General features: G+C 46.2%; 1 protein-coding gene across 1 annotated transcript in view; it reads right to left on the reverse strand.

The window, feature by feature from the left end:
• The window catches only part of FUZ (fuzzy planar cell polarity protein), a 68,071-nt gene that overhangs the window by 23,211 nt on the left and 32,174 nt on the right, over positions 1-12,686 (reverse strand). The window contains exon 7 of the mRNA XM_089659333.1: positions 684-779. Coding sequence (XP_089515459.1) covers positions 684-779 — 96 coding nt within the window. The remainder of the gene's footprint in view (positions 1-683; positions 780-12,686) is intronic.

A 12,686-nucleotide genomic window follows, 5' to 3' on the forward strand; every position in this document is an offset into this window, starting at 1 on the left:
ATCAGTGGGAGGAATAGTGCCCCATCATTGGTATCAGTGGGAGGAATAGTGCCCCATCATTGGTATCAGTGGGGAGAATAGTGCCCCATCATTGGTGTCAGTGGGGAGGAGGAATAGTGCCCCATCATTGGTATCAGTGGGGAGAATAGTGCCTCATCGTTGGTGTCAGTGGGAGAGGAATAGTGCCCAATCGTTAGTGTCAGTGGGGGAGAGGAGCGGCTGCTCCTTCTTCCAGTTCGGCCGCTCGATTTTCGCGGGGCCGCTCGTCTCCGCCTCCTCGCCGGTGATTGGTCGCCTGTGTGCCTTTCCAGTGCTGGCGCCCAATCACCGGCGAGGAGGCGGAGCCGAGCGGCCGCGTGACCATCGAGCGGCCGAACTGAAAGAAGGAGCAGCCGCGCTTCCTGGACCGGATCGTCGTGGGACCGGAGCCAGGTAAGGTACAGCAGCCCCTCTGCCCACCCCGCCCCTCGAAAAAGTGCCGCCCTGACACCGGCTCGCACCGGCGTATAAGACGACCCCCGACTTTTCAGAAGATTTTCAGGGGTTGAAAAGTCGTCTTATACGCCGGAAAATACGGTATATGTAAAGTGCTGTGTAAATTGGACTGCACTGTATAGATACCTGTAACAAATAATAATAAAATAAGATATGAATTGAACTGATGTGATAATTTGCTCACTGACCTCTGACTCAACTTTTTGCAGAGATGGACTGGGGCCACAAAGTACACAAACATCTACACCAGGAACCAACTGGAAGGTGAGAAGCCTGTGTGGAACCTGTAAATACAAGTGGAACTATTAGCAAAAAGTTTGTGCCTTTCATTGCATTTTAGAAAAAAACATTCATCGCCTATTTTATCGTTTTGGCAGAAGCACCACAAGAAGCTTTATACAAAACCTTCATTATTATTATTATTATTATACAGGATTTATATAGCGCCAACAGTTTGCTCAGCGCTGTACATTATAATGGGAGACACGAGACAGTACAGTAACAATACAATACAATACACGAGGGGTTCGAGGGCCCTGCTCCTTGGAGCTTACAATCTAGGAGGGAGGGGAGAGTGGTACAGGAGGAAATAGCTGTGGGGGATGGAGTGGTAGGAAGAGTGGAGGAGTTCAGTAAGTAGCTGAGGGTGGGGTAGACTTCCCTGAAGAGATGGGTTTTCAGGGTGCGCCTAAAGGAGAGGAGAGTAGGTGATAGTCTGATGGATTGGGATAGGGAGTTCCAGAGGATGGGGGAAGCCCTGGAGAAGTCCTGGAGACGGGCATGGGAGGAGGAGACCAGGGAACTAGAGAGTAGGAGGTCTTGTGAGGAGCGGAGAGTACGTTTTGGGTGGTATTTGGATACCAGATCAGTGATGTAGTTTGGGGCAGTGTTATGAACAGCTTTATATGTCAATGTTAGCATTTTGAATTTTATGCGTTGGGCAATCAGAAGCCAGTGGAGGGATTGGCAGAGGGGGGTGGCGGAGACGGAGCGGTTAGTAAGGTGGATGAGATTCATCTGTTATATGACATGAAGACTCAAATGCAACAAAGTCTGCATGTTTAATACATTCAGTAGTATTTTGCCTTTTGGTTAGAAAACGCAACGAAATGCATGGTAATGTGCCTATGGACCAATGTCTAATTTACACACAATGAATGCGCACATATTCTTTATAAACCTCCCTGGCGGTCTGATTATGTCAGTATTTCTGTGCTCAAAGCGGTACATTATTTTCAATGGAAATATGTATTTTTTTTATTGTAGGCTGTAATTTTTAGGAATAACTCACTGAAATCTGTCCGAACAAGAGTCTAGTAAACATCCCGGGGATGATAAAACTTGAAACACGAAATCATAAATTATAATTTAATAAATAATCATAAAAAATAATAATATAATAATAATACATTTAATTCAATAATATAATCAAACCAAAAACACTGAAATGGGAAATATAGTGCCAAGTTCGCACATCACTGAGCAAAGTCGCAGAATCGTTTTCAGTGTCTGATGAGGAATTTCCCCCACGAATCATTATCACTCAATTCTGCAAGTGGTTCTGATTTACTATCGCTGTTCTCTAGCCGGTCTAAAACCGCTTTTGACCTAAAGGGACGCTTTTTGGACGCCATGGACGTTTCTCAGTTTCCAGGCAGAAAGAACAGTAAAAATGCAGGCAGGGCGCCGGACAAAGCACTCGGGACAAAATGTATGTGAAATGGTTTGATACAGGAATGTTATACTATGTGATTTTAGTGTATTGAGTGAATGTACAATTTTGACATTTTTTAATTTCCCACCAGTTCCGTCCCCCGTACGTCCCGACGCTCGCAGGGAGCGGAACACAGAAGCCGGAATCGATCGGAGGACATGTCTGGGGGCGATGCAGGGGGGGCATCGTGGGAGCGCAAGTGAAACAGGGATCGCCGGAGAAGCACTGCAGGGTATTCCTGAGTGTAGCTCGAGTTACCGCTTCTGGTACTGAAACTTTACCCCGAACTACACTCGGGAATACCTCCGGGGGGGTTATGTGTATTTTTTAGACAGGCTGCGCTGTGTTGAGTTTTTTTCTTAGAATGTCATTTACTTGTCGTAAACCCTTCCATATACCCAGTGAAGTGACCAGCTTCAGATGATACACCGAGATTAAACAAATCCTCCTACATAAGTTGTACCTGTTTATCTACAGTCATCCTTCCCCCACATCCATTCAAAGTGCAGGATTTACAAAGGATCTCTCAGTTCTGAAAAGCAGGGAGCGGGAGCTGACGTTACATCAATGAGAAGAGCTTTGAGACCTGATTGCAGGGAACAGATACCCCCCCCCTTCACACAGCACACAGGAACAGAACTGAGGCCGTCAATCTGCTGGAGGTCCCTCCCCTGTCACCGCTTTTCTCTTGTTGTCCGGGAAAACTTGATTTATGCTAGCAGAGGAATGAGACAGCAGACAGAAATGACACTTAGTGCTCCTAATTGAGACAAGTACACACTATAGGGGAATATGCTTTGTTCATATGTCATGTCTGAGGTTTCATGTGGAACTTCATTCTCTCAATCAACATTAACAATTTTTTAATTCTTATGCTGCCAGCATTGATAAATATAATAGGAAAGTATATCATATTTACTTGCTGTTATACATTTTTTTATTTTTTATTTTTCACTTCTTCAGTTACTTCCTGGTTTCTGGCCTAGGCAAATTATATCATACATCACTTAAAATGTTTGTCAATGGGTCTGATCACTTGTTCTTTTGTTTCAGTTTCTGTAGGTGCCCAATTTACAAAGCAAACAGACATCCCCAGGGCTCAGAGGACTTCTATACAACCCAGAGTGACCAGACAATGAGAGTCAGTGGGAATTCTGGAATGCTCACTCTGTTCAGCCCTCTTCAGATGGGGAATCTGAAACAACTGTTTAAAAAAAACCAAAACAAAACACCACAGTAGGGAGCAAACACCATCCCATCAAAAGATTTATTATTGAATAAACAGCAAAAACCAAACTGCAGTTGTCTCAGGCCTTGATAGGGAACTCTTTGTTCACAAAACGTAACTCTTTCCTCCCTGGATCTAGAGCAGTGGTTCTCAACCTTCCTAATGCCGTGACCCTTTAATACAGTTCCTCATGTTGTGGTGACCCCCAACCATAAAATTATTTACCCAGTAATTATAATTCATGAGTGTCGTTTTACCTCCAATACTGCTGCTTTCAACACAGTACCTGCTTTTAACACAGTAGCTGCTTTCAACACAGTACCTGCTTTTAACAGAGTAGCTGCTTTCTACACAGCAGCTGCTCTTTACACATCGGAAATATGTGTTTTCTGATGGTCTTAGGGGACCCCTGTGGGGTCGCGACCCACAGGTTGAGAACCACTGATCTAGAGCATGTTCTCTGATCTGGTTGTTCAACTAATCCTACCTCTGCCCTGCATAACCATCTGTGTATGATTACCCTTACGGACAGGCCCTCCCTCTGTCAGAGGTGGCTTGCTGACATTCCGGATCTGGATGGTGGTGATTGGTCTGACATATGAGACTTTACTTTTAAGCCATTGGTCTATCTAAGGGGCAGGCTCATCCAATTTCAGATAGTCCACAGGGCTTACTTCACCCCTTAATGGGTTAATAAAATGGATCTGGGTGTCTCCCAGAGCTGTTAGAGGTGCCCTCATTCTCCTGGAAAGTTCACCCATATCTTCTGGTCCTGCCCTGCCATTGTATAATTCTGGGAGTCAATCCCTCAAGTCATCCATTCCATTCCAGATCTTGCTGATGCAGAGTAACTGCCTTGTGTCTTGTTGCTGTGCTCAGTCTTGCCATGGTGTATGACCTGTGACATAACACGGTCCTCCGCAACCTCACCTTAGTAGCAGAGTTTGGCTGTTCCTCACCCAGTTTTAAGCCTTCTACACAGCTGTTTCTGTTTCAGTTAATGACTGTCTACATATTAAATTGATGACCATTAGCACATACTTGGTATAATTGGTTAATCATACACCTGACTCTTTGTGCAAGTATAAGAATTGATGCTGGTTTGAAGCCAAAAGGGTAGTCACACCAAATATTGATTTTAGATTTTTCTTCTTCACTCATTTTGCAAACTGATAAAAAAAAAATATACACAGTTGTGTTCAAAATAAAAGCAGTCAGACATCACTAACCTGATCAATCACTGTTTTTGGTAGAAATAATATTTCTACATGGCAAATAATTTCCTAGCAGGTGTAGTAGAGTAATAGAAATCCAACAGACCCAACAGTCATGACATGCATGCGGCTGATTCTGTGTCATTGAATCACTCATTGAAAGGGGCGTGTTCAAAATAATAGCAGTGTGGAGTTCTATTAGTGAGGTCATTCATTCTTTGAATACCAGCTGGCAATTATTGCCCTTATTTAAGGAAGGAAGGCAGCCAATGTTGGACATGCTGGTTACAGTGTATTTCTCTCTGAAATTCTGAGGAAAATGGGTCGTTCCAGATATTGTTCAGAAGAACAGCGTACCTTGATTAAAAAGTTGATTGGAGAGGGGAAAACATAAAGAAGTGCAGAAAATGATCGGCTGCTCAGCTAAAATGATCGCAAATGCTTTACAATGGCAACCAAAACCTGAAAGACGTGGAAGAAAGCAAAAAACTGCCATTCTAATGGATAGAAGAATAGCCAAAATGGGGCGGACTCAGCCAACAATCAGCTCCAGGAAGATGAAAGAAGGTGTGACGTTCCCTGTGAGGACTGTTACAATTAGAAGACGCCTATGTGAAGCCAAGCTATCTGCAAGAAGCCCCCGCAAAGTCCCACTGTTGGAAAAAGACATGTGCTGAAGAGGTTACAATTTGCCAAAGAGCACATTGACAGGCCTAAAGAGAAATGGCGCAACATTTTGTGGACTGATGAAAGTAAGATTGTTCTTTTTTGGTCTAGTGGGCGGAGACAGTTTGTCAGACGACCCCCAAACACTGAATTCAAGCCACAGTACACGGTGAAGACAGTGAAGCATGGTGGTGCAAGCATCATGATATGGGGGTGTTTCTCATACTACGGTATTGGGCCTATTTATCGCATACCAGGGATCATGGATCAGTTTGAATCCATCAGAATACTTTTAAGAGGTCATGCTGCCTTATGCTGAAGAGGAAATGCCCTTGAAATGGGTGTTCCAACAAGACAACGACCCCAAACACACCAGTAAACGTGCAACATCTTGGTTCCAGACCAACAAGATTGACGTTATGGAGTGGCCAGCCCAATCCACGGATCTTAATCCAATAGAAAACTTGTGGGGTGACATCAAAAATGCAGTTTCTGAGGCAAAACCAAGAAATAGAGAAGAACTGTGGAATGTAGTCCAATCATCCTGGGCTGGAACACCTGATCACAGGTGCCAGAAGTTGGGTGACTCCATGCAACACAGATGTACAGCAGTTCTCAGAAACAGTGCGACTACAACCAAATATTCATGAAGTCATTCAAAGGAAAGCAAAATCTTCAAACATTTTCAGTTTATATAGTGAATGTTTGGTGCACCAAAAAAACAAAAAACAATTACAAATATTAGAGATGAGCGAATCGAAGTATCCGAAGTGGAATTCGAGTCGAATATCGGAAAAATTTCGATTCGTGCCGAATGCGAAAAATAGCCTAATTCGGACGCGCGAATCGAAATTTTTCAGAAAATGGCGGCTGACATGTGCGGCGACGGAGCGGGGATGTCTGGGAAGGCGCGCAGACAAGGCGCGCTGACCCATAATGCATTCCTCAACTACATGTGATCGCATCAGCCTATCAGCAGCCAGCCAGCCAGCACTGTGTAATGGTCGAGCTATAAATAGCGGCCATTTTGGAATTCTTCATTTGCCTGCAGTTATTGAACAGAGGCAGACCGCTCTGTACTAGGGACAGGGACAGAGTTAGGGCCACAGAAACGATAATTGGGGACAGAGAAAAGTTACTTAGGGACAGAGAACCATTACTCAGGGACACAGACTTGTTAATGAGGGCCACAGAATCGTTATTTAGGGACAAAGAAACGCTAGTTAGGGCCACAGAATTCATAATCAGGGACAGACAGAATTGTTACTCAGTGCCAGAGAATTGTTACTTAGGGCCACAGAAACGTTATTAGGGCCACAGAATTGTTACTCAGGGACAGACAGAATTGTTACTGAGTGCCAGAGAATTGTTACTCAGGGACAGACAGAATTGTTACGGAGTGCCAGAGAATTGTTACTTAGGGCCACAGAAACTTTAATTAGGGCCACAGAATTTTTACTCAGGGACAGACAGAATTGTTACTGAGTGCCAGAGAATTGTTACTTAGGGCCACAGAAACTTTACTTAGGGCCACAGAATTTTTACTCAGGGACAGACAGAATTGTTACTGAGTGCCAGAGAATTGTTACTTAGGGCCACAGAAACTTTACTTAGGGCCACAGAATTGTTACTCGCACAGACACAGAATTGTTACTCGCACAGACACAGAATTGTTACTGAAGGCCACAGAACTGTTACTTAGGGCCACAGAATTGTTACTCGCACAGACACAGAATTGTTACTCGCACAGACACAGAACTGTTACTGAGGGCCACAGAACTGTTACTTAGGGCCACAGAATTGTTACTCGCACAGACACAGAATTGTTACTCAGGGCCACAGAACTGTTACTTAGGGACAAAGAAACGCTAGTTAGGGCCACAGAATTCATACTCAGGGACAGACAGAATTGTTACGGAGTGCCAGAGAATTGTTACTCTGGGCCACAGAAACTTTACTTAGGGCCACAGAATTTTTACTCAGGGACAGACAGAATTGTTACTGAGTGCCAGAGAATTGTTACTCAGGGACAGACAGAATTGTTACGGAGTGCCAGAGAATTGTTACTTAGGGCCACAGAAACTTTACTTAGGGCCACAGAATTGTTACTCGCACAGACACAGAATTGTTACTCGCACAGACACAGAATTGTTACTGAAGGCCACAGAACTGTTACTTAGGGCCACAGAATTGTTACTCGCACAGACACAGAATTGTTACTCGCACAGACACAGAACTGTTACTGAGGGCCACAGAACTGTTACTTAGGGCCACAGAATTGTTACTCGCACAGACACAGAATTGTTACTCAGGGCCACAGAACTGTTACTTAGGGACAAAGAAACGCTAGTTAGGGCCACAGAATTCATACTCAGGGACAGACAGAATTGTTACGGAGTGCTAGAGAATTGTTACTCTGGGCCACAGAAACTTTACTTAGGGCCACAGAATTTTTACTCAGGGACAGACAGAATTGTTACTGAGTGCCAGAGAATTGTTACTCAGGGACAGACAGAATTGTTACGGAGTGCCAGAGAATTGTTACTCAGGGCCACAGAAACTTTACTTAGGGCCACAGAATTTTTACTCAGGGACAGACAGAATTGTTACTGAGTGCCAGAGAATTGTTACTCAGGGACAGACAGAATTGTTACGGAGTGCCAGAGAATTGTTACTTAGGGCCACAGAAACTTTACTTAGGGCCACAGAATTGTTACTCGCACAGACACAGAATTGTTACTCGCACAGACACAGAACTGTTACTGAGGGCCACAGAAACTTTACTTAGGGACAAAGAAACGCTAGTTAGGGCCACGGAATTCATACTCAGGGACAGACAGAATTGTTACGGAGTGCCAGAGAATTGTTACTCAGGGACAGACAGAATTGTTACGGAGTGCCAGAGAATTGTTACTCAGGGACAGACAGAATTGTTACTGAGTGCCAGAGAATTGTTACTTAGGGCCACAGAAACTTTAATTAGGGCCACAGAATTTTTACTCAGGGACAGACAGAATTGTTACTGAGTGCCAGAGAATTGTTACTCAGGGACAGACAGAATTGTTACGGAGTGCCAGAGAATTGTTACTCAGGGACAGACAGAATTGTTACTGAGTGCCAGAGAATTGTTACTTAGGGCCACAGAAACTTTAATTAGGGCCACAGAATTTTTACTCAGGGACAGACAGAATTGTTACTGAGTGCCAGAGAATTGTTACTCAGGGACAGACAGAATTGTTACGGAGTGCCAGAGAATTGTTACTCAGGGCCACAGAAACTTTACTTAGGGCCACAGAATTTTTACTCAGGGACAGACAGAATTGTTACTGAGTGCCAGAGAATTGTTACTCAGGGACAGACAGAATTGTTACGGAGTGCCAGAGAATTGTTACTCAGGGCCACAGAAACTTTACTTAGGGCCAGAGAATTTTTACTCAGGGACAGACAGAATTGTTACTGAGTGCCAGAGAATTGTTACTCAGGGACAGACAGAATTGTTACTGAGTGCCAGATAATTGTTACTCAGGGCCCCAGAAACTTTATTTAGGGCCACAGAATTTTTACTCAGGGACAGACAGAATTGTTACTGAGTGCCAGAGAATTGTTACTCAGGGACAGACAGAATTGTTACGGAGTGCCAGAGAATTGTTACTCATGGCCACAGAAACTTTACTTAGGGCCACAGAATTTTTACTCAGGGACAGACAGAATTGTTACTGAGTGCCAGAGAATTGTTACTCAGGGACAGACAGAATTGTTACGGAGTGCCAGAGAATTGTTACTTAGGGCCACAGAAACTTTACTTAGGGCCACAGAATTGTTACTCGCACAGACACAGAATTGTTACTCGCACAGACACAGAACTGTTACTGAGCGCCACAGAAACTTTACTTAGGGACAAAGAAACGCTAGTTAGGGCCACGGAATTCATACTCAGGGACAGACAGAATTGTTACGGAGTGCCAGAGAATTGTTACTCAGGGACAGACAGAATTGTTACTGAGTGCCAGAGAATTGTTACTTAGGGCCACAGAAACTTTAATTAGGGCCACAGAATTTTTACTCAGGGACAGACAGAATTGTTACTGAGTGCCAGAGAATTGTTACTCAGGGACAGACAGAATTGTTACGGAGTGCCAGAGAATTGTTACTCAGGGCCACAGAAACTTTACTTAGGGCCACAGAATTTTTACTCAGGGACAGACAGAATTGTTACTGAGTGCCAGAGAATTGTTACTCAGGGACAGACAGAATTGTTACGGAGTGCCAGAGAATTGTTACTCAGGGACAGACAGAATTGTTACTGAGTGCCAGAGAATTGTTACTTAGGGCCACAGAAACTTTAATTAGGGCCACAGAATTTTTACTCAGGGACAGACAGAATTGTTACTGAGTGCCAGAGAATTGTTACTCAGGGACAGACAGAATTGTTACCGAGTGCCACAGAATTGTTACTCAGGGACAGACAGAATTGTTACTGAGTGCCAGAGAATTGTTACTTAGGGCCACAGAAACTTTAATTAGGGCCACAGAATTTTTACTCAGGGACAGACAGAATTGTTACTGAGTGCCAGAGAATTGTTACTCAGGGACAGACAGAATTGTTACCGAGTGCCAGAGAATTGTTACTCAGGGCCACAGAAACTTTACTTAGGGCCAGAGAATTTTTACTCAGGGACAGACAGAATTGTTACTGAGTGCCAGAGAATTGTTACTCAGGGACAGACAGAATTGTTACTGAGTGCCAGATAATTGTTACTCAGGGCCCCAGAAACTTTACTTAGGGCCACAGAATTTTTACTCAGGGACAGACAGAATTGTTACTGAGTGCCAGAGAATTGTTACTCAGGGACAGACAGAATTGTTACTGAGTGCCAGAGAATTGTTACTTAGGGCCACAGAAACTTTACTTAGGGCCACAGAATTGTTACTCGCACAGACACAGAATTGTTACTCGCACAGACACAGAATTGTTACTGAGGGCCACAGAACTGTTACTTGGGGCCACAGAAACGTTAATCAGGGACACAGAATTGTTACTGAGGGCCACAGAACTGTTACTTAGGGCCACAGAATTGTTACTCGCACAGACACAGAATTGTTACTCAGGGACACAGAATTGTTACTCAGGGACACATAATCGTTTAATTAAAGAGTATGTCAGACAACATGCAGAGGAGTGGCAGAGGAGGCAATGTTTTAGGAGCGAGCAGACGTGGCAGCAGAGGAAGGGGTCGAGGCAGCACTATTCGCAGCCAGAGGCCAGTGCTCCCGGTGTCATCCAGCGGTCGTGTCTCCACCGACAACCCTGCCGTCGTCGATTGGTTGGCTCGGTCGTCTTCCTCTTCCCAGGTCACCTCTGACACCTACAGCCAACGGTCGGTGGGTACGTCAGACACAACCGTTAGTTGGCATGGCCCGGGACCAAGCCCACTGAAATCACGTGTCCTCTACCTGCCCCTGTCCTTTGGTGTTCCCTCACCAAGCGAAGTATCGCATGCTGTGGGCTCAGCCCCACTGTACAGTGAGGAAGAGCTAACAGAGGGCGGTCAGGAACGGGGGGAGACATCCGCCTTTTCAGCAGCCAGGCGAAGAAGTAGTGGCGAGGAGAGTGGCTCGGTAGCCGGTCTAGAGACAGGTCTGTCTCCTGACCCAGACGCAGCCGAGGGGGCTAGTAGTGAGGCGGAGACCCTACTTGATGATGAGGAGGTTGATCGCACTTGGCAGCCTCGTCGTCATCAGGCAATTTCTTCCGCATCATCAGGAGAAGAGGGTGGCAGCTTGGCAGCGAGCAAAACAGTCGGTGGGTTGCCCAGGAGACAGCAGCAGGGTCGCAGCAGTGTCAGTGGAGCCAAACGTCCACGGAGTAGAGCACCAGCTCCACTGCAGCCTACCACCACGGCCAGTAGTGGTGCCGGTGTGCACGGAGGAAGCAGCAGTCAGCCAGTGAGGAGTATCGGGGGCAAAGTTTCCTACTCGGCGGTGTGGCAATTTTTCGTCAAGCCGCCCGAGGAAGTAAACGTAGCCGTATGTCGACTATGTGGCCAGAAAGTCAAGCGTGGCCAGGGGGCCCATGTTGGGACTACAGCGTTGCGGCAGCATATGCAGCGTCGCCATTTGGTGGCCTGGGAAAACCGTGATAAAGATACGGCGGTTCTGCCCGCCCCAGCCCCCGCTCCATCACCCGCTCCGTTACTTGCTCCGTCACCCGACGTCAATCGCCCTCCATCAGCCAGTCAAGGCTCCAACACCTCTGCTGAGGGGAGTTGTCGCTCGTTGGCATCTTCCGCTCGTTCAGATGCTCCTTCTCCTGCTACTCCTCTTCACGGATTCCGTCAGCAGTCTTTCTTGGAATCCGTTTCCAAGAGACAACAGTTTGCGAGCACGCACCCGACGGTGCAAAAGCTGAACGTCCTCCTGTCCAAGTTGCTGGTGCTGCAGTCCCTCCCTTTCCAAGTGGTGGACTCAGCACCTTTCAGAGAAATGATGGCTTGTGCCGCGCCGTGGTGGAGAGTGCCAAGCCGTCATTTCTTCGCCAAAAAGGCAGTGCCAGCCCTGCATTCACATGTAGAAGACATGGTGGGCCAGTCTTTGAGCATGTCGGTCTCTGCCAAAGTGCACGGCAGCGCCGACGTGTGGAGCTGTAACTATGGTCAGGGACAGTACATGTCATTTACGGCCCACTGGGTGAACGTGGTGCCGTCACAGCCGCACCAGCAACTTGGACAGGTCACGCCGCTTTTGCCTCCACGTTTGCACGTCCTTGGTCCGGCAAAGATGTCCGCCTCTACCACCTCTTCTTCCGCCGTGTCCTCAGCCGCCACCCCCGTGCCAAGTCCCATTACCCGACCGGCATATCACATGTGCAGGGCGCAACGGTGTCACGCTGTTCTGCACCTGGTATGCCTTGGCGAACGTAGTCACACAGGGGAGGAACTTCTGAGTGTAATGAACAGAGAAATCGACAGATGGCTGTCTCCGCGCAAATTGAAAATCGGAACCATGTTGACAGACAACGGAAAGAACATGGTGTCTGCTCTGCGTCAAGGAAGGTTGTGCCATGCGCCATGCATGGCTCACGTGTTCAATCTGGTTGTCAAGCGGTTCTTAAAATCCACCATCCCACTGCAAGACATCCTTAAAATGTCACGTAAACTTTGCATGCATTTCAGCCATTCCTACACCGCAAAGCACACCCTCCTTGAGCTGCAGCGGCAGAACGGAATTCCACAGCATCGCCTGATCTGCGACGTTGCAACAAGGTGGAATTCAACCCTACACATGTTAGACCGCCTTTACGAACAGCGAAAGGCCATCACCGATTTCCTGATGTTACAAGCGGATAAAGGTACTCCCCTGTGTAACTTCG

The sequence above is a fragment of the Staurois parvus genome, unplaced genomic scaffold (assembly GCF_062004578.1).
Source record: "Staurois parvus isolate SC_StPar_1 unplaced genomic scaffold, SC_StPar_1.0 ptg001149l, whole genome shotgun sequence".
NCBI classification, from domain to species: Eukaryota; Metazoa; Chordata; class Amphibia; order Anura; family Ranidae; genus Staurois; species Staurois parvus.